Source organism: Apostichopus japonicus, chromosome 2 (assembly GCF_037975245.1).
Source record: "Apostichopus japonicus isolate 1M-3 chromosome 2, ASM3797524v1, whole genome shotgun sequence".
In the NCBI taxonomy this organism is placed as follows: domain Eukaryota; kingdom Metazoa; phylum Echinodermata; class Holothuroidea; order Aspidochirotida; family Stichopodidae; genus Apostichopus; species Apostichopus japonicus.
The window spans coordinates 10,843,401-10,865,335 of record NC_092562.1 but is presented as its reverse complement, the minus strand read 5'-3'; the positions used below and the strand labels follow the sequence as shown (position 1 = coordinate 10,865,335).

The window sequence follows — 21,935 nt, the reverse complement described above, 5'->3', positions numbered from 1 at the left end:
ACTGTGAGTAGTAATTTGCTTCAGTTATGTGCCGTGCATTTACCGAATTGGGATTTCTGGCCGGATTTTTGGAAATTAAAATAAATCCAGCAGTTTCTTTTATAGGGATTTAGAGGGATAAAAAGTCTGGTGCGTCCCTACTATCTTCGGTACCACCCATTTCTGCTACATACAACTGTGCTCACCACAAGTTTTATATCACATGTTCTTTAAATCCACAAATCATTCCTGTCAAATTCATCTTTTTCAATTCTCTCCTTTTTGCAAGACACACTGTGTTTATTCAGACATGTATTGCATTTTACTGTGCTTACTATTTAATTAACAACTGTGAAATGTCAGATCAGTCATGGCCCAGACTCAGATTTTGAAAACTGTTTTGCTTTGTCAGGGTTTGCTTTGGGTTGTTGTTTGGTTTTGGTTTTGTTAAGATAGTTTTTCGGTGGCAGGGTTAATTAATCACCAGGATAGCTTTGTTTGACCACTGAACTGGACTGAGCAAGTTTTATTAAGTTCTTACAGCTGAGCAATATCTTGGAAGAGCTGTAGAAGAGGATCTTAGCTGAATGGCTTTTTGATCAATCTAGTGATAATGTTTCCTCCTAAAGTTGTTTACCCTTGTTGACAATCTGACAAGAGTCAATCGGTCACTCCAGTAGTGACTATTGTCTTGTATTTGAACACTCTGTTTAATTCCGTCCAAGCCCATGGAGATGACCTTTGATCTCTGATACCATATCTAAATTGTCAACAGTTTTGTGTTTGCTTGTGACAGGGTTGCCCTTAGTGCTCTGTTATCATTATCATGACCATGCTATAAGGAACACAGATATGGACCCTTCAGTGAGTTAATAGTGTCTAGCTGTCAAATTGACTTTTTTCAAGTTTGTAATATACAAAGTCAATTGTGAAATATAATAATGAAGAAATGCTTATGTCATGCAAGTAGACCTTCAGATGCACAACCTGTGATATTAAATTCTTCAAAAAGTCCAATCGATTAAATTTGTATTTGTATGGACTTTATCTTCTCTGCTCTGGTATTCTAAGCAAAGAATGTTAATTTGGCCTTCCCTAACATTAATGATATAATCTACGACTTGAGCTTTATATTAATTTGTTGCTCAGTCATGTTTAACTGTTACTTACTAACTTTCTTTCAAAACAAGGACATGAAAATTAATCTGGTTTTCATGATGACTAATGCAAACATTAGAGAACATAATTATAACATTATATATGTTTATTTTATTCACTTTTTAAAATCCCATTTCAAACTGCCACCATTTATACATATATATCCAACTTTTCTTTCATTTTCTGAAGTTCAAAAAAATTATATCACGATCCAAAACAGATTTTTTGTCACAGTTTAGGCTAGAGAGCTTTCCCATTTTATCTTCAACTTGGCTGCAATAATATGTTGCAGAAATCCATTCCATGTTTATCATGTCATTTAGCTATTAAGTCTTAGTGACTAAGATTAAATCATTGGTACAAGCTTTAATCATGGTTAACTATGTAATTCTCTCTTGTTACTGTGAAATTCAAAATTAATGCCCTTCAGTTAATTTTGATATGAAAATTTGTTGAAATGAGTCGAAATCTTTTGCTTATCATTCTCAACAATTATTCTTCAATCTTCTGACCAGTTTCTTCAAATTACAAAAATACAAAAGATTATTATTATTTTATATTTTTGTGTGGCCATTGTTACTTTTAAGATGTGTAGGATGGAAAACTGATTGTGGAATTTTAAACAATGGAATTCATTACTGTTGGATCTGGGAATGTAGTGACTTAAACAATATACTGTTCAACACCATGGAGATCTACAGTATCTAAAATTTGCGCTATTTTAATAATTCTTATGAAGTTATCATTGCGTCCATATTGTCTTTTATATTCCTTCAATTTACATCAAATTTTATCGATTTTCATCGTTCCATAGGTCCTGGTTGAGAGGGGCGTTGGTTCTCCTGTGTCTCCTGGGTATCACCTGGGTGTTTGGACTGGCGTACGTCAACGCCAATATGATCGTCTTTGCTTACATCTTCACCATCTTCAATGTACTTCAGGGGATGTTCATCTTCCTCTTCCACTGTCTCATGAATGATAAGGTAAAACATTTTATTATGAAAAAGAGAGTTTACATAATTAGTATAAAAAACATTTATACCTTCTGTGTGTTTTATTTCCACCTTCCTTCTTGTGTGTAACTGTACTCTCTAGTCACGTCAAACTCTCAATTTTGATCTTTCAAGGTTCGTAAGGAGTACAGACGGTACATTCGTAACAGTACCTGGCTTCCAGCTTGTATCCGTGACAACTACGGAGGAGTATTCACCAGCAACTCAAACCAACAGCAGTCGTTCAGATCCTCCTCCTCAGGGGTGAGTCATCCTTTATGCTCGTCGTCTATTTTCAATCGCTCGGAATCCATCTTGTATATGATTCTCATTTAGTAGGATTCAGGTGTTAAGAAGGAAGCGCCCCATCCCGTAAAATGTGGAGGGTTTCAATTCCACCTGTAAGAAATAACCCTAATTGTGTTGTTATCCTCACTGCAGTGTTTTGACACCATAAGTGAAAGAGGGTAACGGAGCGTGAAAGAGGGTAACAGAGGGTGAAAGAGGGTAACAGGGGATGAAAGAGCTTAACAGAGGATGAAAGAGGGTAACAGGGTACCGGAGGGTGAAAGAAGGTACCAGAGGGTGAAAGAGGGTACCAGATGGTGAAAGAGGGTAACAGAGTGTGAAATTGGGTAACACAGGGTGAAAAAGGGGGAAAGAGGGTAACAGCTACCAAACTTGAAAAGCAGTGAAGTCCACTTTTTTAGGCCTGATGTCTTGGGTTGTGCAGATAGTTTGAAATTTGTAAATAAAAGATTATATTTCCCCCCCAAAAATGTAGAGCATTTGAGTCCAACCTTCAGGAAGAAACTCCGTTGTTGCGGTTTTGTGGAAAGCTTTCAACAAGGATACAGAATCCACCGGGGATGTAAGACCAGAATAAATTGCATCTTGTCCCTACAGGACCTAGACAGATTTCAGCATTGATTGTAACAATCCTGGGTCATTTAGGTTGATAGCCTTACAGATGCAGCTCTCATTGAGATTCCCTACAAGAGTTCTTCTCCACCTTCTGATGGTTATGTTTGTTATCGTTAAAAGTATTCAAGCCAAACCAACCGTTGTCAGTCTTCATTGTTATGATCAACTTTGGTAGCTGGTTCAGTTGAGTTTCTACATCATCACGCTAATCTGGTTGGCTCTTCAGTTCCAGGAGATTAAAGATTTTCCCCGTTTTAGATGACTAATCTTCCGCTACAGTTGTGTGGAACGATCTCGTAAAGCCGGAGTAGGAGTAATACATTGCAAAGTAGTTCACACTTCACTTTTATCATCTTTCAACAGAGGGGGCGTGCAGGAGATAGCAAACGCCTGAGCAACACCACAGGATCTTACAGTTTCGATCAACGGAACCACTCCTCATCCTCAGCGTGTAGATTCTCGGGTAAGTTGAGACGAAATTAAGACATTAAACTATTGAACCTCAACACACACACAAAAGGGTCAGATATGTTATGACGTCATCGATTGTAAACGTTTCTATTATTTTCCATGGTATACAAAGTTATCCGGAGTTGATAAAGATTGTTCTGTATCAATGGAATGCAAGTACAGAAATTGTCATATGCTAACCTGGAAGGATTCATATGTAAATGACACACAGATTTGTAAGGGTTTGGTCTTTGTCCACATACTGCAAGCAATATCACACACTCGTCAAGTTGGCTTTCAAGGTAGTAGAAATACAGAAAGCAAGAGAAAGTTGGACCACTTTTCTCGTTTGCGACAAGTAATTTTCTCGTTTGTATATCTGACATTTATCAAGGATGTTTCTGACTTTCCAATTATTTTTTTTAATATTTTATTTATGCGGAGAGATTAAATCCAGCCTGTAACATTGATTGTGTATCAGCATCTCGTTTTAACTGTTTCGCATATGCAGTGATTGTAATGAGATCGATTATATGTGTGACCAATTGAGTCCATTATATATGAACAATGCAAGATTGGAAGTTAGTATTGGAAGTTAGTATTGAAACTATGAAGTCCATTATGTGTGAACAATGTAAGATTGGAAGTTAGTATTGGAACTTAGTATTGAAACTATGATGTCCATTATGTGTGAACAATGTAAGATTGGAAGTTAGTATTGGAACTTAGTATTGAAACTATGATGTCCATTATGTGTGAACAATGTAAGAGTGGAAGTTAGTATTGGAACTTAGTATTGAAACCGTGAATTCAATTATGTTTTAACAATGGAAGATTGGAAGTTAGTTTCGTAACTTAGTATTGAAACTACGAAGTCCATTATATATGAGCAATGCAAGATTGGAGCTTAGTATAGTAACCATGAAGTCCATTATGTATGAACAATGCAATCCAAACTTGGAAGTTAGTATCGCAACTTATTATTGAAACCTTGAGGTTGATTTTGTATGGACAATAAAAGTGTTGGAACACAAGGGAATTAGTTAATTAACCCAGTCATGGCTAAATTAACCCAGTTAGATTACAGGAATTAACCTGCTTTGATACTCTGCATAAACCATTAGTTCATTATTTAATCCATGAGTTCTATAACCAATCAACAACCTGCCATAGAAAGATAAAATGCTGCATTCCTAAATCATAATCAGATACAGACAATAGCAATCTCCATAACACACACTAACATGCATCTTAATCTAAGCAGATGAACGTATCAACGGTTTCCTTTCTTTCTGTTTATCAATGTCTTTTGTTCTTTATCTTTTTATTTGATTTCTATAACTTCAAGGTCACTCCTACCCACCCCCCTCCCCCACCCCCTTCCCCATCAAAGGGACTTTCATCATGTTGTCATACCATAATCCATCCATTACTCTCATCTAAGCTCAGCTCAGCTTAACAAACTAACAATAGCTGAACAGTACATATCAAGCTTTCTCACAGTGTTTTAATGAGACATGACCTGTGTCACTAAATTTCAATAGTGAAATGACCCGAACAGCCCCCCCCCAAAAAAAAACACCCCTCGTCCCCAAGAGAGAGATAATATGATGACCGGTGAAAATCACCGGTAAATGACTCAACGTTAAATTGAAGTGTCTATTTGAGACAACTCTCCTTTCTCATATTGGAGATCTGACCGCGATGGACTTCTTGTATACTTAGTACAGTTTCTATGACAACGATGAGGAAAATGATATCACTATGATTCCACTCATTTCAACTCTAGTAACAAAAACAATAGTACCTCACAAAAGTTAAAAACTAAATTCCTATTGTAAAAAGTTACAATACCTCTGACAAGTCTAGAAGTAGGTTCAGTAATCTGCTCTGATAGCATATCACATTTTGTGGTAAATCTTTACGTGAATGCTACGGGAACCACCATGCTAATGATTTGACACTTGGTCGCTATCTGCAATTAGCAGAGACAATTAGCAGAGACAATGAAACAAGGAAGATACCTTGATGAGTTCAAACTTCAGAACCCTTAAAGTGATGTAATAGCATTATGTTGGTGAACGTGAAGAAAACATGGTTCGTTGTTTGACTGATCTAAAAGCCTTGGTTGTCATAGAGAGTGTCTGAATTACAAACACACACTGCAGCAGGGCTGTGTAAAGTCGGTTAAAGTTTGAGTGCGCGAGTGTTAGCTTTGTATCGCGATTGAAGGACTTTGAGGATGATAGAGAGCTTGTTTACACAACTGTCTTTGATCTATAAACTAGACTTTATTGTGTTTTGGAGGATTGGTGGAGCTTACAGTATGTACACATTTCGGGTATTAAATAGTTCCGTAGGCCAACTTTGTGTGAAAAGGGGGAACTTAACTGTACAGTAAATAAAACCTTGGTTGTTATATGATACAAGCTGTCACAAACACTTCAAGTTACTTACATGTTGTTTTTTATGATAGACTCACCCCTCACACGCAGCAAAGTACTACAACAACAGTAACAGTAACAGAAAAATCAAACAAAGAAAGAAGAAAATAAATAAATTTACATATGTGTTTTATTTGAAAGGAAAAAGACCATCACATACGAGAGAGAGAATGGATTTGATACCATGGTAGTGTCATTTAGCGTTTAGCTTCATTCCTTGACTAACAGCTTTCATTCAAACTTACCCTTTTCTCATCAGGTGGATGCCAGGGTAGCACCACCACCACCCAGCCGACTACCTCTGATATCAAGTAGTGGTGGAGACTTTCCTGTATTATTAGAAATGTAATATTTGCTGTTTACTTCCATTAGCATCCATCCATCTTCTTTGTTTTTGTTCTCTCTTTTTCTTTTGTTTATATTGCTTTTAATTCATTGCCTGTATTTCATTAACAGCTTTTACTAACATTGCTGGTGGTAGTTCTTCCATAGTTTTTTTTTTTAAGTTTTTTTAAGTTTTTTTTTTTTTTTAACATTACTTGTTTTAAAAATGTTGCTAATACCAGGCCACAAGGCCATGCACTTGGCACAAATTTTATGTTGAAAGTTTTTACAGTTTACTGTGCAGGGAAGAAAACCGTGAAGCATCCTTAATCCATCACAAAAAAAAATCCTTAATCTATCAACCTATCAAAATAACTCAAGAATATGAAAATATGTGTTTTGAGTTGTGACAGAATAGATTGAAAGTACCTGCTTGATTTGCTGGTATTATTTTTGTTGATCATTACCGTATCTTGAAAATGTCTATATTAGTCTGCCTGGTTCCATCTGTAGTCTTTAATGTAGATCTTGGTAAGTTAAAGGTTGTGTTTTTCCTCTGTTGCTATACATGCCCTACAATGACCTCTGTTCCTGTACATGCCCAAGAATGACCTCTGTTGCTGTACATGCCCTACAATGACCTCTGTTGCTGTACATGCCTTGGAATGACCTCTGTTGCTGTACATGCCCTAGAATGACCTCTGTTGCTGCTCAAACTACACAGTTTTTCATTGCAAGCAGTTTATTAAAACATGTCTTTCAATCTGCTAGAAATGTTCATTGGATATGTTAAGGGAAGCCTCGCAAATCTAACCGCCGGTTCCGGGCCGGCGGAAATCTCGCACCCCTTGCTCATTATGCATGTGCATATTGGTCCCATGGTTGAATGCACACACGCTGGTTGCCAGCCGGAGTAATGAGCACAGCGCCCTGACAACACAAGGCTGGTTATTCTTCACAAACAATGAGCAAACTTGGCCAAGTGACCGGATTAACTTTTGCGGTTTTGACAGTCAATAGAGCGGTAGTTTATGTTGCAAAGTGACTTATACACTAAAATCCGCCACTACCAAATGTCCGAGATTCAGTACTTTATATAATTCTTGCAAATCTTCCACGTTATCAAACCTCACAAATAAAATTTCTTGGGTCTCTTAGGAACAATTGTGAAACTCCGCTACTCGAAAGTTCGATAAAAGCAGCCTTTACCTGGACCTATACATTATGAGCCTTGTTCAACGAGTGGTACGTAACTATGGATTAAAAACTGAATCAGCCATTGCATTAAATATATGCCCCCAAGAACTTCAGAAAACCCATATTGACAAACCAGAATTTAAACAAAACAATAGTTAAGCTATGCCACATATGTATGTTAAAGAGAGAACATCGACCGTAACGTTGATCTCTGAAGCTAACTGCGACACAAATTCAACGAATAAACAGATGGAAGAAGACTTGATTTTCCCATTGACTTAGTGTGTTAGGCTGCCATGTGGTTAGAGATATAAGTTACTATTCGGTGAAAATTTTACTATACGTACATCAGTTTACAACTGCAGTGTTTACCCCTACTTAAATATCATCGTAGGCATACTGTACATGGGCTGCGAATTTTCCCAATTTTCTAACACCTGTTTGTAAAAATTTTTGGCACGTTTCCAAAAAACTTTTCATGGAGTAATCTATTTTGGCTCCACTCTAGAATTAAGTAAGTCAGTAAAGGATCGGTAAAGTTATGCGAAATATTATCTTAGACGTTCAAGAAAAGTATATATCCCGTAACATTAAGGTAAGTAAAACACACCTCAAGCCAACCGACTCCTCCGCATGAACAAAACATTCTATTCCCCATGATACACGAGTCTATACCATACAGACATAGCACGATATCAAGGCCCCAATAGCTACAGTATGGCTATCTTTATGAAAGTAAAAATTTTAATCCCATGTTTTATGCCACTTGGCATGATTAACTGAATGCTAAATATTGTTTCCATGTCCTTGTAGAAAACTTCAACTTCGCAAAATACAATTGGTTGTGTTTTTTGTTGTTACGTGAGATCCGTAACCGGCGAAGTGGTTAGGCTATTTACTATACACTTAACTATGGTAGGATATTAATTTTTCGTTTTTTTTATTTTGGTGGAAATTCTAGAAAATACTTTCTTTTTCCCCCGCCAGATGTGGTCGTATGGTTTATTCATAAATGGGTGTACTAGAGCCTTGTCTACATGACATTAGTTGCATTTAGCACGATATGCCAGTTTCGCGTGAATTTTTCGAAAGTATTTTGCTCGATCTTTCGTAAAATTTGAAAGGTGCACCAACTTACTGTTCGCACACAATTGCTAATTTCTCTAGAGATTTTCAGAATAGTAAAAGACGTTTTTTTTTTACGAAGTTCAAAAGTCAGTAAATGAAGTTGATAAACTTTATTTCTTTCAACTTTCTTAACCATGGAATGCTAGAATAACATTTACACTTAAAACGGAGAAAGGATAATCGCATTTTTTCCACATTTATTTCTAATTTCTTTCACAAGAAATTATCGTCATTTGTTCAATCCTCATGATGTCTACGATCTAGCTGGCTAAAAAAAGTACAGATTCGCTGGAGTGCGAAAGATTCCCTACAGTCAACCGATTTTTTTTTCACCTAGCTAGGTAGTTTAGGTCCTGTTCTACAACTTAGTAGGATTATTCTAAAGTCATCCCGTATGTTAGGCTCTGGTTCACGCTTATGTGCACGTGTACAAGAAGTGAGATTGTGATTTCAGTTTTTTAGATTTTTAAATCTTAAAAATTCGGGAAACTTAATGTCCTTGCAAAAGGCAACAAAACTTTTTGTTCCTACTTGGCCGACTGGGAAAATAAGAAAGATAGCATTTTAGATTCCTGCAGTGTAAATTCACATTTCCTTACTTATTTTTCACAGAAGTTTTGCTTCTGCAGTAGGATAAAATACGGCGTATAAACATACTATCTTTTTGAAACGTTTGAATACCTTGAGACTTAGCTATGATGTTTTGTTCAACTCACTATTGTGTTCAAATCGGCTTAGTAAAAACTTGACCGCGGCTGTGAATGTAACTGTAAAGCGTGGAGGGTGGTTTGGAGAGAGTGTGCACTCAAGTGTGACTCATTATCTGCTTGTGGCTGTGCTCATTATAGCCGCGGAAAAATCCACCGGCCCGGACATGGCGGTTAGATTTGCGAGGCTTCCCTAAGTTTGTTTGGTTATGAAGAGAAATCTTTGGGTTGTCATAGTGATGCAGGCACCTAGAGCAATCAAAATATGCAGTATGTAAAACAAAAATTATGTGATTTTGGGAGTGATGCTGAAGTAATTTTTTGGTAATAATTTGAGTAACATTAACCCCCAACCCCCTAATTAAGAAAGGCTTCATGAGGGGAGCTTATGTATGGTATTATGTACATTACCCTATATGTTCTAGCTGTGGTGGTTGATATTTCTGTTTTAGTTTTTCGTTACACTTGCTTTATAAAAACAAACTGGATGCACATAAAATGCACTTATCAAAAAATCCTCCAAAGTAAAAAAAAAACTGAAAGAAGTAGACCTGTTTCACCCCAAAAATTAACACAGTAATTAGAAGATCATTGTCTACAAATTTTGTCATAGAAGATACAGATGAATATGCAACAGCAGATGTTACCCTTTCAATTTATTCGCACATCTTATAAGTTTATGTAAGTTGGATTAATAGCTGTCACCGTGCAGCTCTTATGGCATCTCTATATTGGTTTACATCATGTCTCATGGGCTAATACTTTCGTGAAAATTTTTTGGCTCATTGAGGTCACATTGCACTAGAGCCATACACAGTCACCGTATTGGTTTTTCAAATGACGCAAGTTTAAAATTATAGCATTGGTTAAATTTATGTGAAACATGATGAAGCGACTCTATTGGAAGAAAAATACAGGACAGATTATAGTGTATGATACCTGCATATCCTGTTGAGCCATGTGAGCCAATTTCCTCTGAATGACTGAGCAATATTGAACTTGTTTTGGGGGAAGATGCCAGCTGTTGTGCTTCAGAATCCATGGTCTATAAAACGATCTGAGATAACAAAACAGAAATGCAAACGCAGCAAGACAACGGAATCCATTTGTTTCTGTTCATATGACGTCAAGATGGAGTCGTGGTGTAACTTGAATGAAAAAGTATGCTTTATTTTTTTAATGAGCACGAGAAGATGCACATTTTTGTTTTGCACCCCAAACACCCTCTCATGTTGTTTTAGATAGTTGTTTGGAAGATTGGTTTTGTATTAACCAACTTTATGCTGTAGATGCCTGGTATTCAAACTTTTCTTTTTGTTGCTTTGTGACCACAATTTGTACCATCCTAAGCTTGGGGTAACCACTAGTGGCCAATGCTCTGGCACGGGGAACAGGTATACCGGGAAGGAAGTATACCCCTCCCCCCACCTTTTTTTAAAGTAATTTATGTTAAGATTTTGCCATTTCTTTATGCTACAAATATGAACAATTTGTGGGGGTTTTCTTTGGCGGTGGCCTCAAATGAATTTGGCGGCCCAGAGAGGGTTGCGACAACCCCCTCCCCCAACTTTGAATACCAGAGTTGTAGTTATTGGAAAGCATGATCTTAATATGTTTGTAGCGAGGGGTTACAGTAGTAGTGATTTAATGGCCAAGCATGGCAGTTTTGGCACATGTAGTGGGCTGCTGTTGTATACTGTATATTCTCTCTGCTGTGTGACATCCATTATAGCAAAGAATGGAACCTTACATGGTTTTACATGCATGAAGCAGTGGTGTTCCAGGGTGAATGAGCCATATTGCTTTTGGTCATTTTTCATCGTAGAAATCACATGGAATGTGGTTTTGCCTATATGCGGTACAATTGTAATGTTGATAAGAGGAATGGATACCCACTTTCTCAATACCCTACACCACCCCTTACTCTGCCCCTGGAACCCCTGGCTATGCCATTTGCAAAGTATCGGGTGTAGCATCTTGTAGATTTCATGTACAAACTTTTTTAGCTCACATATCTTAACTCGCTAGATCTGAAAATTGTTTCTATAATTTCTATGAAAAGATAAAAAAAAACGATAATATATAGGTCTATTTGGTCTTTGTATTGAAGGAACAATAGCTTGAATGGGATTGACAGACAGATTAAAACTTTAGAATAGTCCTTCTGAAGATTGCATCATTGCTTGACCTAAGGGGCTGGTGTTGTTCTGGAGGTGGGATGGGCGAGGGGGGTTGGGGTTGGGGGGTGGAAAACAAAACGATTTCAGTTAATCGATGTATTTAATAATAGTTCAAACTTTTCAAACTTGATTTACCTATTTGCTTTCCATATCAATTGCCAGAAGCTTTCTTTCTAGATACTCAAGTTCACTGTACTAGCTGTTTTTCAGATGGTCATAATTATTAATAGTTAATAACTAATATGGCTGGAATGTTAGAATATTGGGAGCAAATTTACTCTGTAGTATTCAGGATATTTTTGTTATTGATTTTTTTTCTTTTCAGATTCTTTTTGATTTGGTTTTATTTACTCTAAATCAATTCTTGTAATTAATTTTTTTATTTTTTCCATTTTACAGGTGAATACATGCCCATCCAAAGCCCCCCACCCATTGACTCAGACCATGTGGAATCTTATGATTACGAGGAGGTGCCCGACAATGCGTTCATGCCCACCAGCATCTCCATAGAGGCGGAGGGTAACAGCAGGAACGGGAGCCAGGTCCACGACGAGGGTATTGGTCTGGAGCTGGAGGGTCACCCCACCTGGAACGACAAACCCTCCGTGGTCGTCGTGGACAATGCCAGCGGCGACCTGGCTCGCTTTTCAAAGACGGATCTGGTCACGGCTTCCATGGAAGCGTTGCAGAGAGAGAAGGATACCCCGTTGAGAGAGTCTGGTATCGACTCGCAACCAGCTAGTCCCGACAGCGAGTGCCTACCTTCGATATCGTACCACGTCCAGAGGAGCCATCCTAATCTGGCCACCGTCAAACCGCTGCGTAAAGAGGACCTACAGATCCACAGGGAGTCGGGCATCGGGGCATCTCACAGTGAATCGGACAGGAGCAGTGCCTCTAGCGAACAGATGTGTCCAGGGTCCCCGGTCATCACCCCCGACGAGCCATCCAAGGCGCACATCTTTCCAAACCCAGCCAGCGCCGCCCATCCGAACCACACCAGCATGCCCGACCTGGTCTACCCTGTCCCAGGGCGGCGGGCGCAGTTCAACGAAGTACCGCCGGAGGGCAGCAATAAACCCAACTTTCTGTCCCTGCCGAAGAAATCTCACTCGTCGGTGGGAGTTGGCGAGGCGAAAGCCAGGAGGGCGTACAGCGACGCCGGTAGGAGAAGGAACCCAGCGACTTCTTCAGAGGCAGAACTTTACGTTCCACAGACATTCTCAAGGATAGAAACAATGATATGAGAGATCTGGTGTACGATTTATACTAAACTATATCTGAAATACAAAAGTACAGTTTGAAATCTGGTGAGGCAGAGGTCATTCCTGGGCGACCGACCCGATCACGTTGGACCTATCGCGCAAGAAGACGAAACGAATTCCAAAGAAAATGTACGGATTTATACCAGTTGCCGAGTATTATCGATGAGACCGACCGGCAAAATTCATCGACTGTCGACCTTGAACTCGTCAGAGTTTTATTAAATTTGGTTCTGCATTTTTCTCTATCTTTCAAAATTTGCCAGCTTCATTCAACCACCAACTTTGGAATGAACTTATCAAAAGGTAAAAAGAAAATGAAAAGGTTGTTTAGGACAAAACCAGATTGACATAATTCCTCTGTCTGTTAGCCAGTATTTCTATCCATCTGTTGGTTTTATTCATTCTTAGCTTGATTAGTTTTCCCAATGAAGATTGTAAAAAAAAACAGAGAAAAGTTTCTCATCTCTCCTCTTAAGACGGATGGTTGACAGGTGGCATAAATATACTAACATCGAGCCCTTGTCACTCATGGAAATGGGCAAAGGATATAACATGCATTAAAATAATGCAGGGCCCAATCAGTGTCAAAGATCACAACCTTCAATCTTGATCAGCTTCCTGAGTTTCCTGCAGACCCCCCTCTCCCAACCACCCCCACCCATCCTCCTCCCCCTCCCATTCCTTTTTGCTTTCTTCCTGAATTTGTTTTCTTTCATTTTTCTATTTTGTGCTGCAATCAACCAATAACTCAGCGTGCATATCTTCACTGTCTTTACGTTGTGACAGTGAAGTATCACGTGATGTCTGAGCTAATGGCGTTCATATGATTTTACATCCATCACGCTCTGTCACGTGCTCTGTGTCCAGTCGCTGACTGCCGTCGATGTTTGTATTGACACCACCACAACCAATGCTGCTGCTGCTGTTGCCTTCTGTAGAGAAAAACTCAAAGCTTATGCAGCTGGTAAAAAGTTAATCATCTCTAGTAGAGATGGATAGATAGATAATGACCAACATGTACAGTCTGATCTTGGTGGATTACAAGTAGGCCTAATCAGACAGTAATGTTTCTGTCAGTGATGACACTTGCCTGTGTCTTATTACTGTTACTTGTGTAACTTTACATTGTTAACAGCAAAACAACATGATATAATTTGAGGGTTACTTATTGATTTGGGTTAACTCCAATAGGGGACCTGTCCTCCTTGGCTGTCAATTTCCAAACATTGAGGCCTTTAACCGAAACGTTTCACTTGATTAAATTCCATAAATATTATCATAGAGGAATAAGCATACACTGATATGGGTAAATCCATCTACTTGAATGTACCTAGTTTTCTTAGCATCATTTTAGGTATAAAGAAAACCATTGATCTGGTTAAAATATATTCAGAGTGTGTCCAATGTGCATATATTCTTCTGCATCAGTGAAGTAAAGACACATTGATCTAGGTAAACCCACAGTGTCCAATGCACCTACTTGGTATCGTTTTTAATGGGTAACATACATTGATCTGGGTAAACCCACAGTGTCCTATGTACCTACTGTACATTACTGGTATCGTTTTTAATAGGTTACATAGATGGAACTAGGTGAACCCACAGTATCCAATGTACCTACATTACTTGGTATCGTTTTTAATAAGTAACATACATTGATCTGGGTAAACCCACAGTGTCCAATGTACCTACATTACTAGGTATCGTTTTTAATAGGTAACATACATTGATCTGGGTAAACCCACAGTGTCCAATGTACCTACATTTACTTGGTATTGTGTTTTATAGGTAACATAGATGGAATTAGGTAAACCCACAGTGTCCAATGTACAACCTGCTCCAGCACTGTTGAGGTAACATACATTGAGCTGGGTAAATCCATTATTGAGGTAACACAGATTTGGGTAATCCAAGAAGTGTCCTATATAGGTAGATTTGCAGCATCGTTGAAGCAACATACAGTGATCTGGTTTAAACTCATTTATCGTTCATGATACATATCTTCCTGTGGAACATATGAGTTAATTCTTAACCTTTACTTTGCCTGAATCAAAATATAGTATCTAAGGTGTTTATATATTTCTTGTTATTGTGATGCATGAAATGCATTTTAAATATATTTTATAATATGAAAATTTCTTTTCGCATTTTTCTTTTTTATAACATTTTGTATTCAAATGCACAGTTTTGCTCATTAAAAACTTACTAGAAACAGTTCCAAATATTTTGCTCAAAATGTGCTGTCAGGTTTGTTAATACGTTAATGCTTTATTCCTCCTGTTTAGCTTTATACATGGTAGAAATTTCTGTGAATAGTTTTTACAAAGAGAGGAGACATTTAGTTGCCTTCTTTCTTTCTTCCTTGTTTTTTTCTTTACGTTTTCTTGTCTTTTCGGTTGGAAAAGAGGGTGCTGGGCATCTCGTCAGTTTAAAACTTTTTGGTTTTAAGACTTTTTATTTCACCTTGTAGAGAAGAAGAGAGATTGAGTCTCACGTGTACAGAAAAAAAATAGTTCATAGGTTATTTATGAGAAAGATGTATAATGCAGAAGCAAGCAAGCAAATGTTTAGTATAGCGCAAAAGTTCATTACAGAGCATATAATATCCTCTTTGGCAAGAACCTGGCAATTAATTTTGGTTTAACAAAAAGTAAATAAATATATACATTTCAATTTCAAGGTCACTAGTATTGCCTTTCGTATTTAGACTGCTAAACAATTTTGAAATTTAATTTTCTGGAGATAAGTGGACACGACTGTCCATTTGTAGAGTATTCACAGGAATCTTTCACTTAGAACAAATTATGTTGATGTTGAGTGGGGGAGCAGGGGAGTGGGGGTGGGGGAGATGGTTTGATAGTGGCAGTAAAATGCTTTATTGAAAGTTTTGTTATGACTGGCCATTATTTGACATATGTTAGGTCAGCACAGAATACCAATGACCACTACCACCCTCCACTTGTCTTAATGTGTTTATTAAGTCTCCTGTCAGTTGGAAACTTAACACACTCATGTCATCAGACATGTTGTTTAGGCAAAAATACTTTGATGGGTTGAATGAAATTAATCAAAAGGTAAAAATATATCACTTCTTTCAGAAAAAAAGAAGAGGTAAATTGGGTATTAATGACCTAAGTAAAGTTCTGTTATCTTTGCTAATTCCTTTAAATTTTGCCTATTTCTTCCTTTGCTCTTTTGTTTCCTTGCTTTTATTTTTAGTAGGAAAGGAATGGAAAGTTTATAGAGTTATTTATAATATTTTGAAACTGCCAGTACAATTTTGATATTATAAAACATAAAAAAAGGGGATGAAAGTGGTTTAGTCCGAGAGCTGTTAAGTTTAATACGCAATTATTGTGTTATGTATTATTATATAGTGTGTGGATCTTACTGGGATAGCGTGAACCAATGGCGATAAGGGATTGATATTATGAAGAATAATACATCTATTTTGTATCGGTGTGTTGATACACGAAGATACAGAGTAATCATTCCTGAATATACTTCATAAATGATTCAAAATGATACAATATAAATCAATATGCAAAATGTGGGCTCTGAAGGTTTAAACGGTTTTAGTAAAAGACACCGCGCAGTCAGTGTGCATGTTTCGGTCTGTTAATGCCAAAGTCTAGGTCGATCGTGTTGCCTTGACAACACGCTTGACACCCACACCCCACCCCCCCCCCCACCCCCAAAATCAGAAGGGGAGAGTTTTCCTTTGGTTGTATTTCCCTTGAATGTTATACTTCTAGTATTGAACAGAAGCTCATATAGTCAGCGACTTTGGTTGATTAGTCTCTTTTGTGAAAAGAATGATTTCCCAAACACTGATAATAAAGGTGGTTAAGAAGGAAACATTATCTGGAAACGTTAGTGATTTATAACATATTCAACTTAATTTTTGTGCCAATGATCATTCTTGACACAGAAGCTGATGTGATAACAATAGTCACATAGGAAAAGTCCTTACCCCTCCCCCCCCTCTCCCCTCCTCCATGCATCTTATATGTCTCCTGAGGTAATAGACCATTCAGGAGAACTTTCTTTTTTCATTCATAGTTAAATATTGGTATTCATGTTTTTAAAGTTTCAAAGATTATTGACTATGCATATATGCTCTATAACAGTATCCCACCAAAGTACATTCATTGTTCTTCCATGATTACGTCGCTATTCAAAAGCACTGAATATTCAGTATGCATGTCAAGGGGTCACTGAGTAAACATTAATTAGATACTGTTGTTTGTTTGTTCTTTTCTGTGACATTCTCTTACGTTATTTTCTTTTTGCAAAATTTATATTTGGTTTGTAATATCAATAACAAAGCTTTTCCTTAAAAAGAATTTAAAAATATCCTGAGCATGAATTGTTAATACATGAATTTCCTCAATCTTCATCTGCATTGTACTTACTTTGTCTGTGTGTCGTTTAGAGGCGGTGGGGTGGGGAATGGGTTGAAGGAGTGGTGACGGGTAAGAGGTGGGGTGGGGAATGGGTTTAAAGGCATTGAAGACTCGCCCCAAACCGTGTGCCGCCCTGTGAAAAAGTTAACTTTCCGTTGCTTGCAAGTGAAGTTTTTTTCTTATTGCTACAAAATGCAGACAGAAATGAAACGTGATACCTTGTTATCTTTTATCTGGACCTGAGATGTCCATCGCTGTATCGTTTATACATTGTGCTGTGGTTATTGACCATAGCTGCATGTAGTGACTGTACACTGGTGTCTAAATTACCGACGGTAGCAAGCTGTGTACGTATTTTCTGGGATCGATGGTGGTGTCTAACACTTCTGTTACACCTCAGTCGAAACTAGGTCAGATTACTGGCATGAGTCGTTTCTTTGTGCGCAAGTCTTCACACCCTTTAAGTGAGTGGTGAGTGGGGTGGGTAATGGGCTGATGTGAGTCTTGACGGGTAAGTGGTGGGGTGGGGAATGGGTTGAAGTGAGTGGTGACGGGTAAGAGATGGTGTGGGGAATGGGTTGAAGTAATGGGTAAGAAGAGCACTTTCCAGTTGAGAATAGACAATATCTATATTTGGTCAGAGAATGTAACCACACCTTTATTACACAAAAAATATTATATTTTAGCTCAAAAAAATAATTTTAAGACTCAGTAAATAGCTATACAGAACTATCATTAGCAAATCAGTTGACACTCGGTTAAAACACTAAATTATTTCAAAGCCATCTAAAGAGTATGTCATTGTACTGCAGCTAAATTTACCGATTGATTGAAGTCTAAGTCGCATGAGGAGGATGGGGGAGGGGGAGGGCAGGGGGAGGGGAATTGGTGGCAGGAGTAAATTTCCTCAACAAATTTCCGATTCCAGCTTCTGATTGAATTACAAAAATAAGTAAAGTGGTGCATTTTCGATTGTCTGATGAGCATGTCGAAATTGCAATGAGTTTTTACTTTTATCCACTCGTATTTAATCTACCATCACGCTCACTGCGGCCTTAATGTGAGAAAGTACAATTTGCCAGCCTCAAGTGTACAAGTGTGACTTGGAATAGAAAAAGGTCGTATTTGGCGACTTTTCTCTTCCTACTATCAACCAGCTCTGAAGGAGAGTAAAAATAGCTATGGTACCAGTCACGTGAGGCGCTCTCTAACCGCTAGTTGTCGAACCAGTCTTTGATTTACGATGAAATTACCTTGCTGTGGGTAGTAGCAAAGACATTTAACATATATAACATCGTATAAGAGAGATGAGTAACCAAAACGAGTTGGTATTTGTATTTTCTCGCAAAACAACTAGAAAATGGATATACACTGAGAAAATGATTAAAACCCTTAAAATCTGATGGAAAGTATTGTCGGCTGGACTGAATAGCCTAAATTCTGTAAACAATATATGTCTCATGTGCTCTTGATTTGTGAACTTTGAGAATAGAAACTGTTTAATTTTCTCTTTTGTTATAACCTATACAGTTAATGTGTATACAATATTGATAATGTATGCAGATTATCATTTCACGAAGCTTATAACTACTTCAATAACTGAATGTATGTATGGTACGCTCGTTCAGACTACTGCTTTAAAGACGAATTTATTTGAAGTTTACATTTCGACATGATTAAAGTGGAAGCTTACATTTTGGGAATGATTTGGAAATGATTTGACGTTTCATTCATATTTGTTGAAAATGGTGTAAATATATATATATATTCAAATTTCAACAGATATGACAGATTCGAACTTTGATATTTTCCAAATTCAGCTAGGGCGAGTATTTTGTCTGTCATATATTTCCCCCACCCCCTCTCATACCTAATTCCCAGACCACTTACGGACCCAGGAATTTAGAAAAGGGAAGGGGATAATGTTAGCTTGAGGTCGTTGAGTCCGACTCCAATGTCGAAGGATCTGTGGATCCTGAATGAAACGTATAGACGTAGACCGGTTGATTCTGAGGCAATTGAGGTGGTAGACCATCACCCCCACCCCTCGTACCCCTCTGAATCTGGTCGGCGGGGGGGGGGAAAAGACCGGCCAGAAAGTTTATTACCCGTTGCATACCCATGTAGACTAGAATCACACCCATGTTTAATTCAGCACCACCCAGAAACACCGAAAGAAATAGATGAAAGATCTCGCCGAGTGGGTGTAAGTTGATCAAGAATAAATTAGTATTTTCTAATTAGAACACAGCCATGATACTGTCAAAGAGAACAGGATTTAACGCTTTGGCGTTCGTAATACAGACTAAGTGATGTGTTTGTATACTTTGTCAGCTATCTAACCATGAGGTGTTTAGTTTTGGGTTGGGGCAGGGCAGGGGAGGGGTGGAGGATGGGAGGAGGGTTGTTGTTGGACGAGTATGGAGGGGCGGGTAAAGCATTAAACCACGGTACATGGCAGAACAGTGTAGAATTGTTCACGTAATTAGTAAAGATACTTCGTATATTAATTATGATGGTTATCAACGTTAATTGCTTCACTAATTAATGTTTATTTTCGTACTAGTATATTACTGTTTATAGAGCAATTAAGAGATACCACCAGTTACAATAGTACCAACATGTTGCCCTTCTTACCCCTGGAACTCTGTTCTCTTAAGGTCATACATACGGCAGAGTGGGTGTTTGTAAGGTAAAAGGTAAGTTGGTTTGTGTGGTCATTAGCGATAAGGTGTTTATACCTTCCACCTTTAGATTGCGGTAAATGTAAGTATCATATGATCTAAGTATATATTCGCTATATTCTATAGTTTATTTCTTCGTTACGGTTGTGCCAAGGGTCAACGTTTTTGGTGCCAACTAGTGGGTATCATAAGGGTCATAAGAAGTGTGGGGGGGGGGGGTAGACTGATCTGATGGTGGCTCATAGTTAGATTTGTTAGCATATTTTGCAAGAAGATGACACGGTGGTATGTCTGCCTTTTTGATTGTTTGTTTCATTTGTTAGCTTATTTGTATTGTTTCTGCAGTTTTTAAATGGTGCGTGCAGCAACCATCTGCAGAACTGTTTGTGAAGGGGACTGTGATGAAGGCTTCAGAAGATACATTGTGCCGTTCTTGTCTTGGTTTGTTTTTAACATTATAAAGTAAACCAATAGTAATGGAAAGAAACAGTAAGGAGACAACACGTTGTGCAAAATGATGACAACAATACATGTGAGTTTGTTTTACTTAACAGTCCTCTTTACTTCCTGTTCCCAAAGATGGTAGGATTTTATGATAAGTAAAATATAGCTACAAACAATGGTAAAGACTTAATGATTTCATATTGATTTAAAGATCATCAGATGATTTGTCCACGAGTATGGTTGAAAACTCAACCAATATCCACACATGACGCTCTAACTTCCAGGAGGATTGTGCTTCCTTTCAGGCTCAAAACACGGTTTGTGTTCCCTGGCTGAGGCCTTTTATGTTGTCTTATATAATAAGCACTGAAGCACTTAATAATAAGCACTGAATGTCTAGTGTAACATTCGTGGCTTAGTTTAAGGTAAACTTGAAAAACCTTCAAGCAACTTTTAGTTTACTAAAATTTTGGGGACAATACTGATGACACAGAATTTCACATAACACAATCATTTTCAATTCTTCATAAACGGAATCTTCATCAACAAAGTTACGTAAGAATGAATGCGCGCGCATTAATGGAATGATACCAGAAGGACTGCGCATGCGTACGAAGCAATGTCACACGGTTATGCCACACGGTTATGCCACAAACATTTTCAAACTGTGAGCTTCACAATGTAGGTATCTTCTAAAATGTGGTGTAGCCAATGTACAAGAAAGGTCTCATACTGACGGATCTGTATGAGATCACGCAAAAGAGAATTTAATAAAAGAAAAACCAACTTTCCCTTTTCCCAATAAATCCACTTTAAATTCATCACCAGCTTACGAACTCTTAGCTTTATATTTTCTAAACGTTTACGATAAACAGCCCTGGACTGATAAAGTAGTTATGTGCATTCTAATGTAAGACAGATAAAGAAAGAAAATGAATGAGCAGTTATCATTCTATAACAGACATAATCATACAAATAACTCTTTACTAACGTGAGAACACCAATTTCGCTTTACTATGAATAAAAAGAGATAGCCACTGGAGATAAACGTCGCTCGCATGTTTGTACGACGAGTAACCGTAACTTTATCCATGCTGGGTCCCTGGGTCCCAGTTTACTGTTTTCTCGGAAAGGTCTCTGTTGATGTACTTACACGTGACATATCAAAATCAAGTTACACATTGGTGAGTATAAACGCGCTAAGAGGAGCATATCACGTGACTCATTTAGACGCATATTCCTGTATAAATCCCATAATGTGGATTCTAGCTTAAGTTGTGAAATTCAGGTTTATTTGAGAGATTTCAGAGCGCAATGCTGATAAATCGTTACATTTAATTTGAGGTTAAGGAATACGCACTTTATCGGATTAAACTTCTAATAAAAATGATAATATCTATATTTACAACAACAAAAAAAGAAGAAAGAAAGAAATTAAGAATAATGGAAGGAAGGAAATCTCAGAATACACTGTGGAATTAGAGACAGTTATTGAAGGTTACCATAGTATATATATAATCCAGATATTTAATACATTCTTATTAAGCCCCTTCTAGAATGATTGAAAACGATTCTGCTAATATCACGTGATATTTTTAATATGATAGTTCAATTTTTTAAACGTTGATCCATTCGTCCTATTTATATAATATA

The 21,935-nt window shown here is 37.7% G+C and overlaps 1 protein-coding gene across 12 annotated transcripts in view; it reads left to right on the top strand.

Moving 5' to 3' along the window:
* Positions 1-17,141, top strand: part of LOC139977761 (adhesion G protein-coupled receptor L2-like) — a 102,392-nt gene extending 85,251 nt beyond the window's left edge. For 11 of the 12 annotated variants that reach the window (XM_071987400.1, XM_071987412.1, XM_071987467.1 and 8 more), the window contains 4 exons: positions 1,952-2,120; positions 2,265-2,393; positions 3,417-3,516; positions 11,883-17,141. In XM_071987400.1, the coding sequence (XP_071843501.1) occupies positions 1,952-2,120; positions 2,265-2,393; positions 3,417-3,516; positions 11,883-12,730 (1,246 nt within the window). In that variant the 3' untranslated portion in view covers positions 12,731-17,141. Of the gene's footprint in view, positions 1-1,951; positions 2,121-2,264; positions 2,394-3,416; positions 3,517-6,206; positions 6,293-11,882 lie in introns of all 12 variants that reach the window. The other variant, XM_071987475.1, reaches the window with a different exon arrangement.
* The last annotated feature ends 4,794 nt before the right edge of the window (positions 17,142-21,935 follow it).